The sequence below is a fragment of the Falco cherrug genome, chromosome 2 (assembly GCF_023634085.1).
Source record: "Falco cherrug isolate bFalChe1 chromosome 2, bFalChe1.pri, whole genome shotgun sequence".
Taxonomy (NCBI): Eukaryota; Metazoa; Chordata; class Aves; order Falconiformes; family Falconidae; genus Falco; species Falco cherrug.
This window is the reverse complement of record NC_073698.1, coordinates 65,268,082-65,295,768: the sequence shown is the minus strand read 5'-3', so window position 1 is coordinate 65,295,768 and position 27,687 is coordinate 65,268,082. Positions and strand designations below refer to the sequence as shown.

General features: G+C 38.5%; 1 protein-coding gene across 5 annotated transcripts in view; it reads right to left on the bottom strand.

Moving 5' to 3' along the window:
• TMCO3 (transmembrane and coiled-coil domains 3) overlaps positions 1–27,509 on the bottom strand; it is a 36,023-nt gene extending 8,514 nt beyond the window's left edge. Inside the window, exons 1-11 of one of the 5 annotated variants that reach the window (XM_055702579.1) lie at positions 27,352–27,508; positions 24,003–24,548; positions 19,714–19,893; positions 15,396–15,587; positions 14,486–14,614; positions 11,490–11,582; positions 10,151–10,337; positions 9,098–9,215; positions 8,327–8,522; positions 7,553–7,600; positions 2,006–2,156 (exon numbers count right to left, since the gene is read on the bottom strand). In XM_055702579.1, coding sequence (XP_055558554.1) covers positions 2,006–2,156; positions 7,553–7,600; positions 8,327–8,522; positions 9,098–9,215; positions 10,151–10,337; positions 11,490–11,582; positions 14,486–14,614; positions 15,396–15,587; positions 19,714–19,893; positions 24,003–24,449 — 1,741 coding nt within the window. In that variant the 5' untranslated portion in view covers positions 24,450–24,548; positions 27,352–27,508. The other 4 variants (XR_008730972.1, XM_055702580.1, XM_055702581.1 and 1 more) reach the window with 4 other exon arrangements.
• Positions 27,510–27,687: the final 178 nt, after the last annotated feature.

The window sequence follows — 27,687 nt, the reverse complement described above, 5'->3', positions numbered from 1 at the left end:
CACATCACTCCTTTTTAAAACCTACCTCCATGCCACCCCACAGAACTTCCTGTTAACCACAAAATTTGAAAGCAGTTGAAAGTAAAGGGGGAAGGGTGAGATAATATTTATGGAGAGGGTGGTGGTCGTGGTGATGGTGTTTGGGGTTTTGTTTGTGTGTTTTGTTGTTTTTACAAGCAAGCATTATCACATTCTGTCAGAGACTTATAACATAGCTCCTTTTCCTGATTTTTAGCTAACTTTCTTCTGAGGCAGGAATGACACCCATTTTCTGTAAAAACATACAAACTTGTTAGGCAATTTTATTTTCTTTCCCTTCTTGCAATTAGAATGATAACAACAGTTAAAAGGATTATTTTTTTTTATTCTGTGCTAGAACTACTGAAATAATTTCTTTACAGTATAACATAGGCTATACGGAGTGCTGCCAGCATGCCAGCTGAGGTCTTGCTATTTTCCTGTACTCTCAAGTCTTATCTCTAGTTTTAATTTACGTAGTCACAGGAGCGTAGGACAGTATTTTTGTTCAATCCCTTGTAAAATTAACTTTGGGCTTATAATTACTTGTCATGCTTTGTATCACAAATAACATTATCTGCTCCATCAACATCTTTATTGAAACACATACACAGCTTAACCTGTGAGCATTTAGCAATATCTCATCCAACCCTGTCAGATATATGGGCCTGAAAGTTTTATCACTGCTCACTACTTTCCTCCCTTTATTAAAAAATAAGTTATTCAAATAAATATATATATTACTAAGCAATCTGACTGAACAGCACAAGGTATTATCATGGGCTGGGTTAAAAAAAAAAAAGAAGACTGGCAAGCATGACTATTTCCTTTTTATTTTGACAATCCCCAGAAACAGGTTTAGTTTCTGTTATGAGACAATGGGTATTAGACAGATACATAAGAAAAGGCATTAAAATTATGCTGATGATGGGACTTCACTATTATCTGAATAAATATATGAAGATAAATAGAAAACTTAAAACCAGAAGAAAAACCAAGAGTGGTCTGGGGGCAGGGGATAACAACAAAAAAAACCCAACCCCTAAGGATGTCCGAGTAAGCACAGGCTGAAGGAGGTTGGATTTGTGCAATGGGCCACATTCAAATCTCCCGTTTTAGACCTTGCAATGCCCCCAAAACAGGACACACATCTCCTATAAAACCCACAGGGAGAGGCAAGTGGTTTCACAGGGCCAGTCTCCTCATTTGCTGTACCTAAACACTTCAGTAACCTGTTTCAGTTTCCTTTAGAGAAAGTGTATTGAGGCATGCATGGACAGCTAGAGAACGCAGCAGTTCAAAACAAGCTACTGATTGTAAATATTCTCAGAGTTAACTTGTTTTGGATAACAAGCATTATGAGTTAGTCTCCTGGCCTTAGGCACCAATGCTGCATTTCAGTTGGTAGTTCAGGTAGTCTCTGAGATACATCTTATTCAATTATTTCTTCCCTGTGTTGAGAACACACAGATCACATTTCCCTAACTAAAGAAACAAGATACTATAAAAAATGATGTTTCCATTATCATATCCTGCTTCTGGAGAAAACCACGCTACAAGAACCTGAAATCTACTCTACCAATTGACTCAAAACAGTAATGCAATTTTAGTATAAATTACGAATATAGCAGCTGTGAAGACAGAAGAACATTTTAAAAAAACACAAAACACAAAACCCAACAGCCAAACAAAAATCTTTTTCCCTTAAAATTTTTAGTTATGTTTTAAATAGCTTGAATTCAGAATCACCAATGAAAAACTAACATTACAACAAGAATTGAGAGTACAACATGGAAATTGCTTAAGAAAATTAATGTTACATTTAAAAATTTAGCAAAGGCAAACCAATATTGTGGTCAGTTAACAGTTCAGTATTTCAACAAAATAACAGTCTATCTCCTCCCATTAATTTATGGACACCACTTTCTTCTCCTCCCCCACATTTGTAGGTTAACACTATTTTTAAGTAAGTTTTCTTAGAAGTTACCTATGGACGCAAAGAAAATGATGGCAAGAAAGTCACGTATTGGTTCAATACAGGACATGATCTCCTCAGTAACCATGTGACCCTGAGAAGAGATCAGAGCTCCGGCTAAGAAGCATCCCAGCTCCATTGAAACATCCAACAGCTCTGTGATCTGTCAAGGAATAACAGAGAATCTATTGCTGTTCTCTAGCCCTGAGTGACTTTATATACCATTTCACAGTGAAATTACAAAACTGTACATTATACTGAATGTAGAGGAAGCTACTATGTCTTTATGCAAGTGCAACAACAAATGGAATTCAGTGTATGTATTTCAGTGTTTTGTATAAATACAATGCTGCACAAGACTCACAAAACCAGCTTGCCCTCCATGTTTCCTCCTTCCCCACAAAAAACAAAAATACATTTCTTAATCTACACTATAATGCTTTGTGTCATTCTTAAGGATAGCATCTGATTTCACAAAAACAAGACAGACTATAACAGCTTCAGAGTCAGGATTACATAATACTGCTTTATTTCACAACCTCAATGTAAGAACAGCATATTTTCCAGCTGTCAAATAAGGGGAAAAAATAAAAATCAAAGCTTGTAATTTGGGAGAATACTTTCAATTTAGCAGAAGTCCCACACATAAATTACATTTTATTATTGTAAACAGGACTTAAATGTGCCTGTGTACTTTACTGAAAAGGGATGTATTTAAGTATGTGAAGCAAACTGCTGAAATGAAGCACAATATCTGTTTGAAAGAATTCAGACTGCTTCATTCTTTTTTATTATTTGAATACAGTACTAGAAGGAAGAGATGAAATATATGTAAAGAGACTGAACTAAAAACAAAACAACTGCTTAATACAATGCTCGGAACATTAAAAAAAGCAAGCAGTACTTTAGTCTGTATAAAATAAATTTTAAAATAATTACTTTAAGACCATGCTTCTGCAGATGGTCATCTTACTGAGGAAGGGCAATGGTATGAATATTAATGGAACATTTAAAAGTGAAGACTTATTTCCAAACTAATTTAAACAACAATATACCATAGTACATTTATTTACAACATTCACCACATCATGAATGGTGTTACACTGTAAGGTATGAAGCTAAAACTCAAGTGACTTGAAATTAATGGAAGAGAGCAAAAGACACAATAAACAAGTCTCCAAGCTATGTATAAAATGCTACCTAAATGCCAGAATTTTGTGTATTGAAGTATAAATGTCTGAATGCTCATCACATAACTCCGTCTGTGCTAACAATCCGTAATTTATCGCAAGACATTTAAGACAATGAATTGGTTGTGTCTACTAATGCAAATAGGTGCTAATCAGGCAAAACCAACAACATTGTAGTATTACTCTCATCTTAAAAAAAGAAAAAGTTTCAGTGCTTTTCACCACAATCTCAAATTGTAAGAGGGAAGAAGGAAATCTATATGAAAGGCTTTAAAATCACCAAAAGATGAATAATATAAATGTTTCCTATTCATAACTGTTTCCTTTAAGCTCTTCTCAATCCCATGTTTGAGTATGATTAAGATCCAATATAGCCTCTTCAAATAAAGTTGAAATTATTTTTATTGTTATCAGCCATAATAGAGCTCCAGATCAAAACTTTTATAGCTAATATTTTAGGTACTCCCATGTACATTGTTAGGTTATTTTATAAGAAATTATTTAGGATCTCTGATATCAGAACTGCATAATACTGTGCTGTTATGAGAATTGCTGTTCAGGCAAGGAGCAATTTAAGCGTGAAAGAAACATGCTTGTTCAGAAAGCATCAGACATAACTAGAAGGAACTGTATGTCTGGTTAGGTTTGCTCCCACAGCATAGAAACTGAATTCTATGTCTTCACACTATGGCAAACAGCTCAAGGGCCTGGTAGATAAAAAGACAAATTTTGCTATTTCTTGTCTACTCTTTAGGTACTACACAACTTCAGGTCTACAAAATCTACAGGTTGCTCTATACACCAAAAAGTGTAGAGTAGATGAGAGGGCAAGAAAAGAATCAGAAATTACATTATTTTATTAACCACATACCCCCTCCTACCATCTGTTCTTCAGATTTTTATCTAGATTTATACAGAGATTCCTTTTATTATTGCCATCCTGGTCTCTGGTTGTCCAATAATATTACCAATGAGTAGACACATTTCCTCAACTAAATCTATAGCATCAGGATTTATTACTTATAATGTGTGGGCATACGTGCACACACACATACACAGGAGAGGGTTTGTTTTACTGGCAAGAGGGCATTTCAAGCAAGATTTCTTATACGAGTAAAACTTGAAAAATATTTTGCATTTAGTATTCCCTCTCTGCTTGCATCATTTTTAATGTTTTGCCTTTACCAAACAGGGTTCTAACGATTACTAATCCCTGGGCTCTCTGCACTGTCCTTTTCTCAACTCTTACATTACAGAAAGCTTTGCAGTCATAATGACATGAAAAGTTTTGTCAATTTACATGTTTTTCCCAATACAATTTAGTTTTCAGTTGTTTTCAAAGGTCTCATTTTACTCTAATTCAGAAAAGATTGCTTCGTTTTCACTAGAATATTGGATTTTTATGTTCAAATGTTCTACCACAGCAATAAAGAAAAAAACATTACTGCTATAACATGTTCCAGTTGAATTTCAACTATTTATTCAGCAGTTGTTTTACCTATATTCTCTAATAATGTGTATCTTATTGCTACTTTTTAATCATCATAGAAGCTTAATGAATATGGTAAGCCAGTAAAATTAAAGAAATTCCTGATGGAAACAAATGTATTAGAATTTCAGGCTTTAGTAACTTGAATTTGCCCATGAGTAAAGAAATGAATTCTAAGCTTGCATTTTAAGAAAGTAAAGTCTAATAGAAATGAAAACAATTTTTAGTGAGTCTTGTAAAAACACCATCTCAACTGCATTTTATGAAATAATTAACTAGAATATTTAAGATTACAGTTCTTCCTTAATCTTCTCCTTTTAATTGATAGGAGTTCATAAGCAGGTTATGAACCATTGAGAAATACACCAGGCAAACCAGGAATGACATTCCTAATACACTGCAGGAAAAAGTACGTACATTTTCACATATAGAGTACTGCAATAACATAGCTCTATTCTCTTTTCATCTTTTTGGTATATAAAACAAGCTGGCAGTTTCTATCTGCTGCCATCATCCCAGGACAACAAGAACGCAGTCAAACTGGAAGCCACTTTCCCTCCAACCCCATGTGTATGCACAGTTCTATAAATATGTAAATATAACTACTAACCTTTTTGTCAGGTCAGGTTTTATTTTTATCCAATTCCTTCATTACATTCAGCGAGGTAGTTTTAAAACAAAACAAAACTGACCACTGTTCATCAGCAGATATCTAATACTACAATTCGTTATCAGGATAGTGTTTAAAACAATTTTCCTTGTAATGTTTCTGTACATACAGAACATGAAAAAGCAACACTACACCAGTGAACACTCTGGCTGACTTATAACATGTTCTTCAGCTCACTGTGGTATGTATCTCACCCTAGAAGTACCAGTTTGGCCATCAATCCTAAAATGGTCATATTTAAAACCATATGCTACATTTGCCCTTTACATTGTGATTCTAGAGAACAGTTCCCCAGTATTTTTTTTTTAAAAAAAAAAAAAAAAAAAGAGTGTCTGCATAATTCAAAGCCTGAAAAGAAGATGTAGTAATGATCTACTGAACCTTTGCTACTGATGACAAGGTACATGATTAAAAGATGCACAACTGCGTCTCAAAGTCAGCTAGACTTTTATAGGATTGGCACTTGACATGATCCCCCAACCTGATCTGCCTATCTAGTTGAGGAACAAAAGGGAGGGGAATTTCAGTTCCCAGTATACTTGGGAAGAGAAAGGGGTATCTTAAGCTCCAAATCCTGGTAAAAATAAAATCTCATATTTGAGGTTTGGTGCATCTTTTACATTTAAGATAGTTTATCAAGAAGAAACGTATTTAAGATCCCATTTCAGATTTAGTGCGTTGCAATGTTATCCAATGAGCTAAGCAGTTCAGAAATGCTCAAAAGTCACTTCCATACAGGAAGTTCTTCAACTGACAAGATAATTCCTACATCAAAATTGCTTACTCATGCTGCAGTGTAGGAACCTCTTCTGTCCTATCCTCCCTCTTGCTTTCCCATATAGAACTTGCCCTTATTGGTAGACAAAAGGCAATTCTTGTTTAATCAGTCATCTGAGTTTCTCAAACACTGAAAACAAGTAAAATAAGTTTATAAATATATATAATGTGCATTACATGTGCTAGTGTTACAGATGAACCCCAATACAGGATAAACTTTGGTGTACCCCAGAAATCCATTCAACACTGCAGCACGTAACAAGTAACTGTATGCATGAAGCAGGAAAATTATATCATTCCTACCCTCTTTGTCATGTACTGGAAAGGATGTGGCCTGCAGAATAACTCACATGCTAGAAAGTGAGTCGAGTTAAAATATTTTGTTTAAAAACAAGTTTTCTAAATGGAGCTGCAGAGTCATCTTTGGCTAAGGCCACTAAAATATGCACTCTCATATTCCTCCTACAAATTCAAAAGCTTTTTTAGAATTACACCAGCATGGAAAATTCTGTGTTTGCAGATAATTATACAAACTCCATTGATAATTAGGCTTGGTTTTCCATGGAGAAAGATAATTGCTTTCCTAGCTGGTACCCAAAACCCTTAATTTATCCTTTCCAAACACATGCAACATTTTTACAAATTAGATTACCATCCCCCACCCTACGTTTCTATTCCTGACACAGTAGGGCCTCTACACCAATTAAGATTTGTTTTCCAGAAAATTTTTTTATTGATCTGTTCAGCTGGACAACTAAATACTTATTTGTTTTGGGGGCTTTTTTTTTCTTTCTTTTTTAAAGTCTTTGTGCTCAAACCGTAGCTTGTAGCATTACTATAATGAACGTATCACTGTCAGTGAATAGCAAGCACCTCAACTGGTTTACTGAGGTTACACGCAGTATCCTTTATACTGTTCCCTTTTATACATTATTTATCAACTTTAAAAGGAAAATCGTTTTCACTTAAAGCACACAAAATATTTGCTCCTTCACAAATGCTTCCCATGCTGAAGAAGCATTCTGTTTTCACAGCATGAATCCACCACCCAAGCATATACTCCCTCGGGTTTGTATACACACACATCTATTATGTAAAGTCATATAGACAAACTCCTTGTACATTTGTTATGATTTGGGCACAAGACACCCAATTCAATCACATCAGACTAAGTAGGCTATATTTTTAATGAAAGTAAGACTGCTTCTACATACCATAATATTTTATGCAACTTTTGTGGTTTGGTTGTTGTTCTTTATTGAAGTTGTTCTACAAATGTGAAGTCTGCTTGTTAGAAAGTAAAAAGGAGAAACTAGTTCTATTCTTTCCCTCATTAGATGACACGTTTGGAAAGTGATTAGCCAATTAGAGGGATGGCATTTTCAACCTATACAATAGAAATCAACAAATTGTAAAGCTATGTTCTCACTAACTTCTTCCTTGACCTTCTTCCTGGAGGAGGTCAGCTTTCTCTGTTGGACCTGTAATAATTAAGCAAATACCTCTAGAAAAAAAGGCACATGCACAGGAACTTTTTGGGATATTTTTTCTCAGAAATTCTCAGAACACATAACAATCTGCACATCCAGGATAATGGAGTTTCAAACCCACAACATTATCAGCGACTGTCACATTCTGCTCCCCAGCAGAATAGCTTTTCAGAGGGCTGAAACATAAGATACAAACAAATAGGAGGGAGATTCAGAGGAAAACGAACCAAACCCACAAGGGATATCAAGACCTATGAACCTTAAGACATTTCTTTACTTTCTCAACTTCATGCCACCAGTCTATCTCCCACAGAAAATTATTTTATAAAAACCATGTTGAGAATTAGCTATCGAAAAGAAACTTGTGAGAAAATGTCACAATCAGCCATTATCAGTATCTCAAAACCCATCCTAAGTTATTTTCAAATGCATGAAGTAGCCCAAAATTAAAAATAGAATCATGATCCTTTAACTGGCTGTATTAAAAGTTACCAGCAGAAGTTCAGCTGATAGAATTTAAAATTTTATCTCTTCTTACTCATCTATGCTGTAATGCATAAATCGTTTGTGCATATAGGAGATGTTTTAAAACATTTTAAAACCAGTTAACTACAGAGGTACATGGCTATGCAATAACAGTAAGTCTGATGGTTTCTGTGATACTGATGCAGTAAACTACCACATCTATCAAAATGTTTTATTAATGTAAAAGATTACCGTTAACATAAGGAAGATGAATGCAGTTATTCCTAGAATGAGGATTTCTTTGTTCCCTTTGCTTTCCGCATGCAACTTGCGATAATACGGTCCTATGAGGTAAGTCTTTATAACAAGACTTATAAGAAAAACAGCAGCCAGAGTAAAGAGAATTTGGCCAATCAGTATCAGTATTCTCAGTATTTCCTTGAAAATGCTGGAAGAGAAGAACAAACAAAACATTTCTTTCAAGTGCTCTCATGACTCCCAACCAGTTCCCCTTGAGTGAAAAGATCTAATTCCACAGATGTTCAAAACATGAGTAGCTACAGTAAGATATTTAGATACATTAGTAAACAAAATGAGTACTAAATCTGCTGAGTGCCCAGCAATCTCTTTTACAGCTTAGAATTTACTTCTGTGTTGATTTGAAAAAAGATTTTTGTTGATTGATCTTCAAGGGAAGCCATCAGGCTCAGTAATACTATTGCAGAGTCTTTGACAAAAATATGTCCTGAAGGAATAAAGTAACTGAAGAAATTAACTTTTATATATATACACACAATATCAAACTTTTCACCACAAATTTTACGTACTGGACAGGACTGAGGCAGCTAGAGCAGAAAGAATAATCTCATACAACATGGTGAGTACAAATAGTAAAGGGAACTCACAGAGTGCATATTTTTCATAGAACTGACATTAACTGTAGCACACTCATACTCATATTGGTGATCACATACTAATTGGAAGGGTGTAGGGGGGAAGAGATATACACTATTTTTTTTTTACCTGGAATGTGTGCTTACTCCTGCTTGAATAAGTGTAGGCATGACGGCTATAAATAAACCAAGCTGCACATCCTGCATCACCAACATGCCAAGCAGTACGCTGCTGTAGTCAATATCCCCTGTACGCCAGCAAAGCAGTCATGGAAACATCCATCAGAGTCTATGAATGCTTGCAGTGCTCAGAAATCTAGAAATGTCTTAACCAAATGGATGCTAAGTGTAGTTCTCAATGGGGTGAGGTCATTCAAGGTATTCTGGTTCCCCACACACACACACTAGTAAGTAAATTAATATACATATATAAAGACATATTAAAAATATAAAATATTCATATGAAGCTTCTGTTACACAATAAAAATAAAGACTTTGCTTAGCAGTTAAGCACTATTTATGCATTTACTGGAACTCCTTTACTGAAAACATACAGTCTTTAGAGTAACAGACAGATGTAAAAGCAGCATGTGTAAAACGTATACTTTTAATTTAGGCATTAGAATATGAACATTCTAGAGGGTGGGGAGAACTTTAATGCAGTACATATAAGGGAGCTTTAAGTGGAAGAAAGCAGGCTGGCAAAACTTCTGAAAGGAAACACTTGGAAGCATTTGACAAGCTAGCAATATGGCACTTGAAGGTACTTACTTGAAGAGCTGTTTGCTATGAAAGACTACCTGAGCTGGTCTTAGTTTGCTGAAGAAGGATGTGAATTATTTCTTTGCCCTGATGACAGACTGGTAGCAATGATCTAACCCAGTAACCCCTTACAAAGCACAAGGATTTCAGACTATTAGTAAAGTCAGTTCTTAACATGGAGAGTACTGATTTGCCTGCACTGCCTCCAAAGAGGACTGACGATGTAAATAGCAGGTACACCTCATAACAAGAATATACACAATGCTGGCTGGTGTTAAAGGAGAATGATCACTTGTAAACTAGACTTAACAGTGGGTTTTGTTTTGTTTTTTTAACTACTCTCTCTCGTAATATTACAAAGTTGACTTATTTCAAATTTTTTGTAGATAATACAGTAGTCCGTTTTTAAAATCATACTTACCTTCTTTATCGCCTCGAACACTACCTGCAAGAAATCTTGACACCAGTGGTGTGCTTGATAAAGATAAACAAGTGGAAATGAAGACACTTTGAGTTGGTCTAATTTGGAGTAAGTGTCCCCATAGTAAACCAAAGGCAATCATCAGAACTGTCATGTAGCAGGGTCCTTGCAAAGATATTTTCCATACCTTGGGAAGAAGACAAGTTCTTATGATAAAGCCTGATGACACTCTTCTCACTGATAAGTTGCAATGATTTTCAGCAGAAATAATCAGTTAAAGTTGCATGATTTGGGGCTGCAGTACTGGGCCACAGAAGTAACAGGCTATCATGCTATACATCCTAAAACTCTTAAGTTACTATGCCTAGTAGATATTCTAGGCCAGAAGGCTCACTACCAGAAATTAGGTCAATTTCCCAGAACTCACAGACAAATTAAGGGCCAAAGGTCCAGTATGGGTTGGAATATATTAAACTGATCTTCCATGTAATGATTTATTTGATGCGATTCCAGATTGGGAGAAAAATAGGAGTCACAAAGGCCATCATCAATACCAGCAGCCCATCCCACACTACCGTGCAGGGAATTCTGAAGTAGTAGTTTACATATTACAGTTTAGGAACACTTGAATTACCAATTTTTATCTTTGGCTTTAGATGGACTAGAAATAGCAGATTAAGCTGAATGCTCATAAATTTTAACACACTTCAATTAAAGTGTTTATAGTGTCATGAACTCCAAACCATTAGTTTAGGAACAAATCACACAATGCAACTTTTTACATACACACATTCTTCACATATTTTGCAGCAGTATTTTCCACTATTAAAATTCTAGGTGGTTTACGAGATAACTTTTTTTTTTAAAAAAAGTACCTTTTTGCTGAATCCTGATGGTCACATCATGTAATATGTCAGATTGTACTAACATACTTGCAGAATCAGTTTATTTGTCGGTACAGCATGTATCATTAATTCAGTATGCAGTACTTTAACTGATACATTTTTTTTTGTAACAGGACTAGCACACATCACTGGATACTCCATAACAGCAACTGCATGTTGCTGCATGTTAAAATAAAGCAAAGATGGATTGCCATAAATAGTATGAGATTCTTCTAGTAATCAAACTGTTTTACTAAAAAGAAGAGAAATAGTAAAGTTTTGGGTTTTTTTGAGACACCAAATAAATAATGCGTTCTGTTCTTTCCAGAGACTTAAGGAGCAGAAGCAAATGTTGTATTTCTCTTTTGAAAAACATATAAAGTTAATCTGAAATAACTGATAATTTGAATGTTAACAATTAAATCCCGTAATATAAAGGTAGTACACAAAAATACCTTTCTTAATCTTTCAGGAGAAAATTCCAGACCAACTAGAAAGAGAGTGAAGAATACACCAAACTCTCCTAATGTTTCCACCTGTACAATAGACTTTAAAAAAAATAAAATCAGTGCACAGCAGTCTACTTATAATACAAATAAGTCCTCTTACAAAACAAATTGTTTCTCATTATGTTTCCATAGGTACTTCACTTCCTGGTCATATGACACCAGAAGTTCCCTCAGCATCTTCAGGGTTCAAACATTATTCCCATCACCTGGCTGCTACTAGATAGTTTGGTTGGATAGTGCTGGTCATCCAAAATGCACACATGCATTGATCTAGGTAAGCTTGCTTGCTTGCTGAAAATGAAGAGGTTACATTTTATACATATGCTATTAACTTCTGGAATGCAAGCCTTGGGGGTTTATTTCTGGCTAGTTATTTTATTGGTCTACTAGTATAATCCTTCTGCTAGACTGTAGTTGCTGTTCTGTGCTCCATCCTGGACTCCATGCATCCATCACTCAGACCAGTATGACTACCAGCCTTTCCACTTCAGAGAGAAGGGTACAACAGCAAGAAAAGTGGTTGTCATCCTTGTCACAAAATAAAAATGGGGCTACATCTGCCTGAAACCCTGAGGAATGCTGCTGGTGATGAGTTGCAATTCTAGGGGCAGTTCAGTCCATTGTATTTATCAATGATCTAGACACAGCACTTAAATGCACCATTTTTTTTGCTGATGATACCAAACTGGAGGTGCTGTTGACTTTCTTGAGGGACACCAGGCCACTAATCAAAATGTGATTTTTATAGCTAACCACAGCCCATCGTTTCACATGCGCTAGTAATCAGGGTACACGTGATGGAGCTAAAAAGGTTCAAGAGGCCTTGCAGAGGGATCTAGAAACACGGAGCACTGGTCAATCATTAATGGGATGAAATTTAACAAATTGAAATACACCTAGGATGGAGTAATGCTGGGCACAATCATAAACTGGGAGAGGAGTGGCTGGAGAGCAGCCCTGCAGAAAGAGATCTGGGGGTGCTGGCTGACAGCAGCTCAGTATGGGTCAGCAGCGTGCCGTGGCAGCCAAGAGGGCAAACAGCATCCTGGGGTGCACCAAACACAGCATAACCAGCCGGCCAAGAGAGATGATTATCCCGCTGCGTTCAGCGCTGGTGCGGCCTCACCTGCAGCACTGTGCAGTTCTGGGCCCCACGACTGAAGGAGGAGGTGAAGGTCCCTGAATGCGTCCAGAGGAGGGCAACAAAGCTGGTGAAAAGGCTGGAAGGAATGTCCTATGAGGGGTGGCTGAGCACGTCTAATCTGGAGGAAAGAAGGCTGAGGGGTGACCTCCTTGCTCTCTACAGCTTCCTGAGGAGGGGAAGTGGAGAGGGAGGTGCTGATCTCTTCTCCCTGGTACCCAGTGACAGGTGGGAATGGCTCAAGGCTGCTCCAGGGGAGGTTTGGACTGGACACAGCAGGCTTCCTAGAGAGCTGGTTGGTGCCCCAAGCCTGTCAGTGTTTAAAAGGCATTTGCACAATGCCCTTAATAACGTGCTTTAACTTTTGGTCAGCCCTGAATTGGTCAAGCAGCTGGACTAGACAATCGTAGGTCCCTTCGAACTGAAAATACTTTATTCTAAAAATCTAACACTTCCTTTTTATGTATTTACAGTCCAGAGCAGAAGAGGACATGGTCTATCATCAATCATAGAGAAGCAGAGATGGAAACTCTTCCCTGCCAAATTAGAATCTGCCTGCCTCCTCAGTTCCTCCAACATTCAGGTTTTTTATGAAATATAGAAGAGACAAAAGGAGGGAGCAAACACAAAAGACCCAGTCAACGTGAACATTATCCAGATGAGTAATATTTAATCACAGTTCCAAAAGACACAGGCAGCTCACTAAGAAACTGTCCTTAAGAAATGTCTCTTATGTCTGTTCTGACCACATCATCTTCCTCAGTGTAAGCCTCTGACAATTCATTGTTTAATCTCTTTCTAATGGAAACTTAGAAATTTGTTTCTGTCTCAGTGGTCAAGCTTTCCAGACCTTCTCAACACAGAAGTTATGTACCACACAAAGTTTATTATTTAATCTCAATTTTAGAATATGAAATTTTTAAAGTGTAGTATTTGTAGCCTTCTCTTCCAATAAGAGAATGACAAAATCCTACAATTTCTACTCATCCCTACTTACTTTTGAGCCCAACAGTCATTTTCAACAGAAGTCCCCATAAAAGCATATGTTGCAAAGACAGTAAGTTCCAAGCAGCTACGTGGATATCAATGTAACAGACACATTTAACTTAACTTGACATTACCATGCAACCTTAACACATGTTCTGTTTTGCCTGCTAGCTAAACAATTTGTTAATGCACACCAGACCACTAATCAAAATGTGTCATGTCTAGCCAACCACAGCCCATGGTTTCACATGAGCTAGTAATCAGGGTACATGTGATGGAGCTAGAAAGGTTCAAAAGATTTCAGGAATGTGGGCAGGGGAATGGAAAATAACTAGGGTGACTAGGATGGATGAAAGAGCTATGGAAATGAAAAATAATTCTCTAGGAAGCCACGCTATGCTACTCGGGAAACTACAGGTCTGAGTATTTCATTCATTTAAATAATCTGGCTCTCAAACGTGATGTTTTATGATTAAAGACAAAAAGAAAAGAAAAAAAACCCCAAAAAAAAACAGCCCACAACACACAACTTTCAGCTTTCACTTTCAACAACTGCTTATGTCATGATTATATAGGAGAAAATAAACCAGAGCAAAGTGATTTAAAGACATAAAATTGTAAGGCCTCCTTTTGCAAAGCTCAAGGTTTAGGGTTTTTTTGTTGGTTTTTTTGTTTGTTTGTTTTTGGGTTTTGTTTGTGGGGTTTTTTGGGGTTTTTTTTAATACATTTGAGGTTGGCAGTACCATACTCTTTTAAAACTACTTTGAAAGATTTCAACAAAAGAAATCAGTCAAGAAGCAACTTGCACGCTTACCTTGATGCTATTTAGCCCTGATGGTCCTAGGAGTACTCCACAGATGATATACCCAAACATGGTCGGCAATCCTATTGTTGTGCACAGCCAGCCACATGGCAAAGACAACATTCCTATTGTCACAATATCCTAAATATGTAAGATTTACAAATGCATTAATATAAATGACACAATTTGGTGATAAAATTAAAGACTACTGTCTTTAAAAATTAAATATAGACTACTGCCTATAATGAAAAGAAAACAACTTCAGTAAACTAACCTGCACACTTCGTTGTAGATGTAAGCACTGTGGTTTTGCAGATGAAGCAGGTGAGGTACTGATATTAAGTAACTGGTAGCTTTAAGGGCTTTTGATCAATTTATTAAATATTTGAAATATATTACAGGAAGTAGACTGTTTCCTGGGGAATCATGGGGGGAATGACACTTTGCATTAAAACAAAACGGTGAAACGATCAGGTTTTGGCTTTTTTATTTTAAAAATATCCCAATCCAGTTATTCTTGATAAAGCACAAATACAATAAAAAAAATCATGCCTATGTATTTTCCAGCATCCCTTTTTTCATTATATGACATGAACAGATATATTCTCTCTAGTGACAACGTGCAAGTGGCTTATGAGGTACAGCAGTAGCTTGCTTTAACACCAATGCAGTCCAAGAGAAGGGACGGTGTCCCAAAGGTGCAACAAGTTAAATCAAATAAACCCAGAGAAGAATCATGCAAGCAGCATGATCATTCTTGTTAAGACTATACCAGGAGTTGGGAACATACTGGCCAGATCACCAGCAGACAGAGGAATCATGAATGCTAGCATAAATTTAGATGGGGAAATGCTGAAACTATATTCAATTCAACCAACCAGTACTAGCATACAAACTAGTGGAATGCCTCTCAAATTATTACCTTTATGAAATGATGATCAGCACGAGGAATGGTTGAATCTCTGGGCTTGGTAAGGATATACTGATTGTTCTGGGAATCAATAAGCATACTAAGACCTAAGTCATCCTCTACTTCTCTTTTTGAAGCATTTCTTTTGGAGTTGGCTTCATCTTCTTCCACCCTTAAAACTGCTTCAAAGTTTACACCTCTTACCTGTAAGAAAAAGAAATCAAACAACCAAAAAATGGGGGTCAGTGAAGCATACAGTAAAAAGGGATGTTTAGCTGTACTTGAAATTGCTCCAGAATTTGACAGTGACTAAAAATACTGCAGTTTCTTCTTAGAGAAGTCTTTCAGTCTCTTTATCAAAACCGTATGTCCAGAAGTGAAAAGGCTATAATTTGCTTTACATTTTAAAACCAAGGGGGTTTCCAAACCACTTTGCCCAAGTTGCCCAACAAAAAAAATATAGACAGGGTATCAAAGCTGTAAAATTCCAATTCAGTATTTTCAATTGCATCTAATCTGAAATATTTTTTTTAAAAAAAAGCTTTATCACATCTAGAACACAAAAGGTTGGATTGAAATGTAATATTTTATTCCCTTGAACAAAACCAAAGAGATTACAAAGTGATATTCAGTTTAAAAAAAATGTGAAAGGACTACATTCCAAGTCAAGAAAAAGTCACTGTCCTGTAAAGTTGAAGGAGAGAGATTAAGAACTTTTTCTACTTGGCTCTGTCTTCAGTGCCGGTAATTACAAAGTGGAAATCATCCCAGTGTCTTTATTATTCCCTTATTTTAAATAATGTGTATTTTATCAATATTCAGAAACAGTTCAGGTTGTTACTTATTTTAGACTCCGGTAAAGAGAGCAGGCTCTTGTCATTCCAGTGACTGATTAGAAAATATCAGCTTTTCTGGACTGCCATATTTGGCCCAAGCAATTCCCCAATTTAATGAAAAAATGCATTCATATAAGCCATCTATAAAGCAGCCTCCTATTTTTCTTTGCCAGTTCCCCAGCACATTTCCCCAAACTGTTCAGATAAATATTGCATTTTCAATATTTAATATTTAACCTGCAATTTTTATCCTTTTCTTCCACTGCTTACATTTGTGTGTGTATAATTACAGAAACCTTCTATTGTGGGAATGACCTCTTCCCCTGGTTTTGTACATCACAGAATGGTTTGAGTTGGAAGGGACCTTCAGCATCATCTAGGTCCAACACCCCCACCCCACCCCACCCACCCCCCTGGCCAGGGACACCTTCCACTGGACAAGGTTGCTTAAAGTCCCATCCAGCCTGGCCTTCAGCACTGGCATCAGCAGCTTCTCTGGGCAACCTGTGCCAGTGTCTTGCCACCCTCACAGTAAAGAATTTCTTCCTTATCTCTAATCTAAATCTACCCCCTTCAGTTTAAAGCCATCCCCCTTATCCTATCACTACATGCCCTTGTAAAAAGCCCTTCTCCATCTCTCTCATAAGCCCCCTTTAGGTACTGGAAGGTCTCCCCAGAGCCTTCTCTCCTCCAGGCTGAACAACCCCAAGTCTCTCAGCCTGTCTTTATATGAGACATGCTTCAGCCCTCTGATTATCTTCTTTGTGCAATTTGACAGACCTCTAAAGAATTGGAAGTCAGTAAGAATCAGACAGAGGGGGAGACAAAGGAATTTGAAACATATTATGAAGATTGCAGAATTATTCAGAAACGCAAAATATCTGCTTCATACATGAGTGTTTTTAGCTATTGGACTGGGAGGCTTACAATCATTCTCTTTTTATGCATTATAAAAGTTGTCTTTTTACTCTTTTTTGCCCAAACCTCGGCCTTTTAAATATATCTTGCCTTTACCTTCGCTAAGCTCCCCACTTACCAGGCTATTTTGCAGTCCAGAATGAGGTGTCCATTGCCAAGTCTAAGAGATCAAACCAAACCATGTTTTCACCTTTTCAGCTGATGGGAGAAAGCAGGAGCAGATGCATGCCACATACATGCAAACTATTCTGACAGTATTGGAGCACAGAAGAAAGGCCTCCCTACAGTCAGCAAACAGGAAGAACTGTTTCTAATCAGATACAAACTTAAGTGCCCAATCCTACTGGTTTTGTAAACTTTCCTCCTGACACCCTCTCCTACAGCCTCATTCTTACTCCAGGGATACTAAAACAGAGCTTAGAGCTTACTGTTAAATGTTGGCTCTGCAACATAAAACATACTTTACACTGACTTTCACACTGGAATTATTTCACAGTTCAGTGCAGTATCCCCATCTTGCAGATGACTACTACTTTGCCTAAAAATCAAAATGCTAGTAAGCCAACATCTGTTCTAGTACCTTCTTGGGAATTTAATGTTATGACATCAGCAATAGTGTTCACCAAGCAAAACTATCTTATAAAAATACATCAGTAATGAAGCATCTACTTTGAAGCTCTGGAACTCCAAATCCATATGGAGTTTGTTATATGTTCCTTTGTACTTGGTAGCTTGTGTGTCCGGACTCTAACCAAACTTCTCTGCATCAACATTAAAAATGTATCAAACACCACACGAAAGCAATGCAATCTGATAAGCACATTCCTCATCTAGTGGAGTTCAGAGTCTTGCTGAGCAACAATATTAGGAAAAAAAGGAAGATGTTTATAAGATTAAGAAAATTATGAAATTTTTTTTTGTTTTTCTGTGTTGTATATATAAAAATCATACACTGTATGGATATTATGGTGCATTTAGAAAAGAGAAGGGAGCCACCAAAAGACAGACTATGCTACAAGAACAAGAGTAGATGTCACAGCTTCAGATGAGCTTTTAAACACTAATAAATTTGAGGACATGAGAGAAAAAAGTTCTCTTCAGGACTTTATTTCCTAAAACAGCAATTCCTGAAAACAGGTTGTACTTAACAGAATACAGTGTGCAAATACTCTTGTCTTGCATTAAGTGGGTTAGCTCAGATTCTTTCTTCTCCCCCCCCCCCCCCCCATTTTTACCTACTACACTTCTCTGATTATATTTTAATACAAACTTTTGTATCTTTATCAGATTACTGATGAATCTATTAGAGCTTCTTTGTTCTATTGTCCCAGTGTTCTAGCTTCAGAGAAAACACGCTAAACATTTCTTGCAAAGATGGAGATGTAAATAGTCCTCCAGGTCGCATTTCACGATTCCTTTTCTTTCATGAATAGAAATACAAACAGAAAACCAAGGAGGTACACTGCAGAAAAAAAGATGCTTTGGCGTTTGGCCAACTGACAGGTGTAGTGGAAGAAGCCTCCTTCCTGGTCTCTTTCAAACGTGCCGTTATGCGCCGGCGGAACGGAAGAGGGCACTCCAGCCAGCTCATCCCTTCCCCGCTGTCAGTCCTGCTAGGTAGGATTCCCACTGGGTACAAGTGCTGCGATCGGGCATACATACAAAGTAAAAAGCTGCTTTCACTTTCTCTCAATACAAGATCAACTACAAAAAATGGCCTGGCTTTCTACTACTGAGCAACTGTTTTTTCTTCTCAGCAGAATTCAAGAGCTATGCTCGCCTCAGAAGTCAACCTGCAAATCAACAAAAGCCTTCCAAAAGCAAAAACCAAGTAAAATTGCAACCCACGTTTATGCAAACAGGACCAGTTTAGAGAGTCAGTCTCTGAGGACAGCACAATGAGACACTAGAATAAACTGATATACTCCAAGTTCTTAATATATACAGCCTTACCTGAGTGGTACTGTCCATCGTTCAACATAGAAACAATGAACAATAAGCCAAGGTAGAAAAAGCAGAGGAAGTCTGAAGCGGAACAAAGCAACACCACAAACACATTTCCAGTCCTTACCTTAAACAATGTATCTTCTCCCAGACTGTGAAAACTAACTGCAAGGATTCTTGTTCTCCCATAACTTTCTCAACAAAACGAAAGAGAAAAAAGCGGAGACTATGCTTAACATGGTAACTCTGTATCCTACCAAGTCTAAGTATCACTGTCACCACCACCACCGAGATGTTACAGCTCTCATGGGCTGTATCAGTGAGATAGATTACACTTATCACTGTTGAAGTGGCAGCTGCAGAGAGGACTTTCAAATCAAAACCAGAAATCACTAGGAAAAAGGAGTAATTATTCCTGTTTGCTACTCCTAATGAGCAATCATTCTACCACTAAATTTCTTCTGTTGAGAAGCAAAAAAAAAAAACATAGAGCAAAACTGTTTTTTTAAAGTAGTCATTAGAATCCTAACAACTATATAACACAAGAGAAACACCCCTACAGTGCAAATATCAACTAAGAAATAAATGCACGCCAATGAAAAGAAAAAGACTGAGTCTAAAACGCCACTTACAGATTTGTTGTCATCAAAGGCATGCTCTTCGATTTCCTCTTCCAATCTATCAGCTGCCTTCCTGACATCCTCTAGAATTTCATCAAGCATTGACAGGCTTTTGTTTTGATGCTGCATATTCTTAAGGGCTTCAACCTGATGTTTTTCCGCTGCTAGGAGTTCAACATATTCCATTTCTTCCTGTTCAATTTTACAACACAGAGATACTAAGTACTGGTCAGGCCTTCAAGTAGAAAACCATCTGACAAATGGACACTTCTTTGACACAAAACATCTTACAAGTGGAATTACAAAAGCAATATAGACTTTATAATGGTATTTGGAGATTGCTTTCTCTTGTGCTGATTTTCAGTGGGGGAAGTGGGCAAGAAAAACAACCACCAAACAAAATACCTACCAATCACCTTTTCTTATCCATTAAACAGTAGAGCTGCCCCCAAGGTTACAATCCAGAAAATACAAGAAAGGAACTACTTTGAGGAACTCAAGGAAATATTTCAGAGCAAAGTAAAGTTTAGAGCTCAGTGCTTTAGCAGGGAAGCATAATAACCTTGAAAGCATAATTTTACTAGCTACAAACAGACAAACTGGGAGGAAAACACAATGAATCCTAATTTTATAAGCCATTTTATAAACATGGGAAGAGGTCTGTTTATGGTTTTGAAAAATTACAAGTACTGTGGAAACAGCTACAAAAAAATAAAAGCAGTTAGAAGAAAGTACAGATGAGCAGTCAAGCACTCTAGCTGAGGTTCCTGTTTATGTTTCACAAGAAGCATTTTTCCTATCAGAAGTAAAATACTTGACTTTGTCAGTCTTTTCCATTTGGGCCACTTACGAGCTTGCACTAATGTCTTCTGAAATCCATTTCTAGGACTCAGAAGTAAGAAAATAAAAAATGCTGATGTGGTTTGACTTGGTGCAAAAATATTTCAGTAACTTCCCTGATAAAAGTTCTTATGTTTCATTTCTCTGGTTTTGAACCTGAAACATCCAAAGCTAGAAAGTTTTATTTACCAATTAATACAGGACCTAACACTGCACCTTCTACGTGCTTATCAAGACAATAAAGAATACTTTGTACATTGACAGAGTATAATTTGAGGTGGTTTTTTTTTTAAAAAAAAAGATGTTTCACTTTACATGCCTATGTTCTTTTAAAGGTGCAGTGATGGAGAGACAGAACAACTATGAATGAGGAAACATATGCAAAGGCAGGCTTCTTCCTTTCAGTTAGATTCAGGATGCTGAGAATATTTAAAAGAACAGATGTAGGGTCTGTCTCATCAAGTAAGCCAATATTATTACCAAGAGAAAAAACAGACCAGGCAAAAAATATAAGCAATCTCTAGGTCAGACTGAATTCCCAGAAAACACAAGTTTCTATCTCCATTTTAGATGCCCTGCCATATCCAACCCAGTTGGAAATCAAACAGAACACAAGTGTCTCTTAGGTTGTGTGCTTTATCCGTTTTATTCCACAAAGATATCTTACATAACCTGGGCATCTAAAATGATCCTAAACTCCTATGCTTAAATAACTGGAGTGTCCCCTCCTCCACATGTTTCCCCTTGAAACCTGCAAGAACATGCATATAATTTAATCAACTCCTTGACACCCAGACAAGAGAATGTTCAGTACAGTAACCGTAGCTTAACTCTTAAAATCCTGTCAGATGAATACCTCTAGTTGTGGTGAAACCACAGAATTGTTGTATGTTGGTGTTTAAAATTGCCATAGTTACAACAGCACGATGAAAATTACCCAGTTCCCAAAATAATTTGGAGCTGGGAAAAACATAACTATTAATGCATTTGGCCCAATGTCAACTGCTTTAGTTCATATGCAACACATAGGAGAGACAGTCACTCTCATACAGCCTCAAGGAAAAACATTTCCTATCTGTTGTTCTCTGCTAACAGACATTGCTTGAAAGATGTAAAAAACAGCCCCCACATGAGCTGCAGATTCTTTCCTCAGTCAGCAAGAGGGAATTGACAAGGCTTAGACTCTTTCCCCTCAAAAATGGAACAGGTTTTGAGTGGAGAGTGCCAATCAGACCTTTCTGTCAGCTGAGCCAAACAGGCTGAACAGAGCTAGAGGTAAACTGCAGAAAAATAAATAACACTAATTTGCAAGAAGTTAACTTTTTCTGACTAGCGAGGTAGAAGAGCTTTGAAAAATAATGAAGATAAAGGTTTTTGTAGTCTATTAAAGCGGCATCTCTGTTTTCACCTACAGACCAGTGACATGGCAGTAGAATGGGATAATCTGAGAACAGTGTCCGTAAAAAGAACAAGCTATCTCTAACAGCCTGCTACGTGTTAAAGCAGAAGTGCATCACAGTACAAACAGTATTCCACAACTCATGCTGGGATTGGAGACATTGGATCACAAGGTACATACCAAGCAATCTTTCAAGCAAGGTAATACAGATAAGGATTGTGCACTATACCTTTTCCCAGCAGCAGAACCAGCATGAAATACATCAGACATGCATACATATCCCAACACTAAAGACTTTCAAATACTTAACAGAAATAAAATGAAGGGAAGAATCCAGCATCCTCTACAGTCATTTGTATTTTCCATTCAATCACCGTTTAAAAAAATGGAAAGGACATCTTATGAGTACACCAACAAAGTAATCATTACAATAAAATTAAACTGGAACAAAACTGAACCTAATGTGTGTTTTCTGAAGTAAGTAGTCATCCAAAAAAACGTTTCCCATGTAAATTACATTCTTTTGGCATGCATTTTGCCACTATCCTTTGTTTCACTTATATAACAGTTGTAAGGTTAGAACAACAAATACACTGTTCAAAAAATCATGCACATGATGTAAGATGGAAGGGTGTAAAAGATTGCTCATTCAAGTAAATATCTGGATATGATGATACAAAAAAAGCCTACACAATCCACCTCTGCAGTAGAGTTTTGACAGGACGCATCTAAAAACATCATTACACACGCAGACCTCATTTTATGAGAAAAATGAGGAAGCGCCATCCTCAAGTTCAAGGATAGATCACTTCAGTATTTCATGACAATTGCTACCATTTCTAAGCAGCAGAGGCTGGCACTACCATTAAATGCCAATATCAAAGTCATATTGAGCATTTCCTTCGAACACACCTAGATCCAACCTACTCCCTATCCAAATCTGTTGTAATTCAGTCTTGGTTTTCACAGCACAAACTGCTGCAGTCTCTCAAGTCTGCATCCCAACTTATACTTCCACTAGCCCTTCTTGCCACAACTCACTGCACACCCTTCTTGTACACAATCCCTTGCCACCTTCATCCCTGGAGATCTGCACATCTCTTACACAAATGCCTTTCAGAGATTCTCCCAGCTCAGATCCTATATCCCAATTACATTTTTTACCTTCTCTTGATCCCTTGAGCAAGGGCATCCTATTCTTTTAGGAGACAGAAGACAAAGAAAAACCTTACTATATTAGTCCAGTGGTTGAGGGGTAGAGCAAAGAAAAGACCAATTTAAATACCAGATCAATTAAATGACATTTTCTCTCAATGGGAGACTTTCGGTACGCAATCTCAGCACTATCAAGTCCAGCAGACAGTGGCAGATTGTGCACACCCTAACAGGTCTGCATCGACATGGGAACTCAAATTTTCCATGAAATACTTGTGCTCAACTGTTACTCAACTTTACCAAGGAAAGCACAGATATTTCAGCTGTCTCTTTCTTGGAAGCACTGTTTTTCAAACCTGTACTTCCTAGGTTAGGAGTGCTACACTGAGATTAAAAAACTAGTCATCTCATATTTTGCATGTCCCTTCTACCCGTATCTACAGGAATATAGAAATAAAAGGCAAGAAGTCATCCTGTTTAAGTTGCAGATTTTGGTTGAGCAATTCTCATTTAAAGTGGAAAAACCAGTATTTTGTCAATGTATGGTATTATTTCCACTCTGATAATCCCACTGGCTTGGCTAGTGCAACTGTGCTATGTGCACTGACTCACTTCTTGTATTCCTTTTCCTTTAACGTAATAATTGCCATAGGTCTCATGATTATGCTTAGCTTTGTTTTGAAATAAGAACTATTGACTGCTAGTAAGCTTTAAGCTCTATGCCAGAATTACTTCTAATTTTACTAATGAGAACAAATACTTCATTCAAAATCCATCTTAAACAGTAAACATTGCAAGTTTTAAGTAGAACCTCTTTTTTATTAAAACAGACTGAAGTCGTGCCATAATACAATTAAAATCACAAGTAGAAAATTAATACTCTAGTAATATACATGGGGGAACTAACCTTAATTGCAGCTTCTCTCAAGGCTTCCAGTCTCTGTCTACTGCTTTCTTTCATATTTACAACATCTTTGTAATCACCCTGTAGAGCTCTCTGGAGGCCATGGATTGCTTGAAAGACTGAGTTTTCACTTTCATTTAGCTCCTTTTGGAAAATTTCAAAGGTATGCACCTGAAAAAGTTTCTCTTCATCTGACAGTCCTGCATCCTTCTCAACAGCTCTCATAGCATTTTTTAGTTTGTTGAGAACAACGTTCTTTTGGCGAAGAAGACCAGATAATTTTCTGCAGCTCTCCAACACCCATTGCTTTCTCTGAGTGATAATGGCTCCTTTTCCACGGTGCAGCTTTATTGCATGCTTTACTACATCTTCATGCTCTCCAGGGTTTGCTAACTGGCCACAAGGTAGCGAAACCAACATCCATAGGGGAATAAAGCCAGTCACCTTCATTCTTCTTCACTTTTTATTGCTGTCAGGAGCAACTGATAATCCGCAACTGCTCAAAACTTTCTGCTACATGGCTTCTGCATGTCCAGTATGTGTACCAGGCTGCAAGACAGTACCAATTGGTTATCAAACATGATAAAGTTGGGCCATTAGGTTAAATAAATGTAGAAAACAAATGTAAGACTGCATTATATGATTGAATCTGTGATCCTGCACTATGATCTTCAACAGAATGTATATGTTCTCCATCAGTCAACAGTTATCAAGACCAAGAAAGAGCCCAAGGATATTGATATATATGAAATTTCATTTTCCCCTTGACTATTTTCTATGTATCATCTTGTTTTAAAAACACTGAATGGAAAGCTTAGTCATTTCACACAGTAGTCACCTGCACTTCTTATATGAGAGAAAAACCGTTAAAAATACTAAGTCACAATGCCATAGGCTGTACTTGAACCTAGCACCAGAACTCATTATTCTTATCTATTAGTAAACCTTTTGTCTTTTTTCAAGAGCATCCTAAAAAATTGTATCATTTATTTATACAGCCTCAAAAGCATTAACACACTCAACTATACAAAACATAATGAAAAAAGCTTAACTGAAATGGATTATATTATAAATCATATTTGTGAAAGAAACATTTCTACAGTAAAGAAAAAACAGCAAAACTTCCCGGACTTCTGAGCACTACTAGTTTGGATCAAAGACCTTCACCTGAAAGGGTACATGGCCTTGAGGTGTTTTACTTCAAAGCTAATCATTGATCCTCACGATTCTAAAATGGTTATAGGAACACTAAGAGTAAAATCAATTCATTCATAAGTTCATTTCCCAGAAGCTACTTGAAGGTCTATATTTAAACTGGTGTATTTGCTTTTATCACCAAGCAGGATAGTTTCACAACTAAGAACTAATTTCCTTCCCCCAGATCCTACAGGAAAATACTGACCTTATTGTAAAGTAACAGTTACATTTTCTTTTAAAAATAACCTCAAACAAACACAAAACACCATTAAAAAAAACCAACACCCACACCCCATGATAACAGTGCATAAATGTAGGTACAAAACATACATTTATCACTTAAGTATGGCATTCTAAAAATGTACAACATACACTACACATTAGTAGATCAGTAATAAAGCAGGTATTTGCCTAAAACTTTAGCTGCAATCTTGATCTCTGGGCCAACAGCTTTAATCAGGAGCTAACATATGGACACAGCCATCTGGAAGCAGTCTACCCAAAAGATAATCTTTTCCTATAATGCAGCAGCAGTCACAATCACCAGTATCCAAGCCAGCCTTTGTCAATATATAGTACGGGAAGGGAAGATGGCAAGCACAGCCATGCACGACCCTCATTTTTAAATGCCCTTCCATCTCTGCTTCAGAGACAACTGAGGAAACCTGTCTGTGGGTTGGATTATTTCTTTTCAACGCAGGAAATACAAGCCAAGCTATTTAGCTATCAATAGCGGACTATAGGCTAGAGTTTAATAACATGAAGAGCTAAAACTTTTAAAATTAAGAACTAACAGGTAATTGAAGTAGTAAAAGCGTACTCTTAATATCACAGCAAAAGCATATCTACATACTCTTAGTATCAACAAAATAGTAAAGTAGAAATATTTCAAACCTTGGACAAAGCTACAGGTTTACTATTTTTAAGAGACCTGGAAAAAACAGCAATCCTCTCCACCTGGCAAAATTCTAGTGTGATATTTAAGGAAATACTTCTTCACATATACAAAGTAATACTCTTCCTGTTCAACAAGTTTGAGGGAGAGATTTTTCTGAATATATTACAACCTATTCCTGCAAGAAAGGGGGAGAAGAAAACACCTAGTGTATACTCAAGCTTCCATCTGCAGGGAGTCGAGTAAAAAAACTCTACTGCACGACTTAGGCAGTATGTCAAACTGCATACCTAAACTCTGAGCAAACTAGTGAGCTTGCACGTTGTTGCACCATGTAACCTCACCGCCGTGGCTCAGACACAGTACAGTTTTGTTTCAGCAAGTGTTTTTTACTGGGCTAGCAAAGACTATTTAGAAAAGTGGCACCTGGGGCAGTGCTCAAAAGCTCTTAAGGGAAAACCGACCGTATGTATAAAAATGTATGTATTTCAGAGTGCTGATAAAGAGAAAAAACCCCCACACGCTTCTCCAGGCACCTAGTAGGTATCTAATTTGAGGGAACTCCTGTCGTTTGGAGTCCTTTTAAAGCACAGTTCGTCTTCTGACGGACCGCAGCTCATCTTCCGGATTTTTCTTTCCTGACCACGACGCCGCCGTACCAGGTTTCGTCCGGCTGCCTTCAGACCGCGCCGCCGGTGCGAGCCCTTGCCCCCTCCCGCCAGTCCTTCCCGCAGCGGCCCGCCGGCCGCCACCCTCCGGTTCCCCCAGTCCGAGCTCCTCCCCGGGACCCGCCGAGGCGGGGGCGCCGCCCGCTGCCCCCGGGCACCGCTGCCCCGGCGCGCACCCACCTGAGCGCGATGGCGGCCGGCGGGCAGCGCCCAGCACCGCCGCCTGCTCTTCGCGGGCGCCCGGGCGGCGCCTGCCGGTACCTCTCCCTGGGGAAGGCCGGCGGGGGAGAACGGGAAGAGATCAGGAGAGCGCGGGTGCGAGCAGCCCCTTCCCCGCCCCCTCATGGCGGCGGAGGGAGGGAGGGAGGGAGGCAACGAGCCCGCCGCCCCGCAGCCCACCCGGCAGCGGCGCTCAACTCCCCAGCCCCGCGGTGAGGCCAAACCCGCCGCTGGCTCTTCGCGGCCCCCACACCCCCCCGCCGGCAGCCGCCCGGCGCCCACCTCAGGGCTGCGGCTAGCCCGACCGCCAAGCGGCAGGAGACAGAGAGAGGCACCGGCCCCGGGCGCCGTTTCCTTCCCCCGCCCCGCTCACCTGCGGGAGGCCGGCCGGCCGGCAGCGACCAGGGGAGCGCGGGAAGGCCGGGACCGGTACGGCGGCTGCGGCCGCTGACGGAAGGTGCCGAGGAGCCCCGTCCTCGCCAGCAGCCTCTCCCGCCCCCCGGCCCTGCGCCGCTCGCCGGTGCGGCACCTTTAAGCGCAGAGTCAGACGGGATATGTAGTCCGAGCGCCTCCTAGCGGCGCCTCGCGGCAACCGTAGAGCGCGCTCTCCCGCCCCCAGCTCCGCGGCGCACGCCGGGAGCCGTAGTCGCCGCCGGGCCCGACGCGGCGCACGCCGGGAGCCGAGGTCGGCGCGCCGGGGCACGGCGGC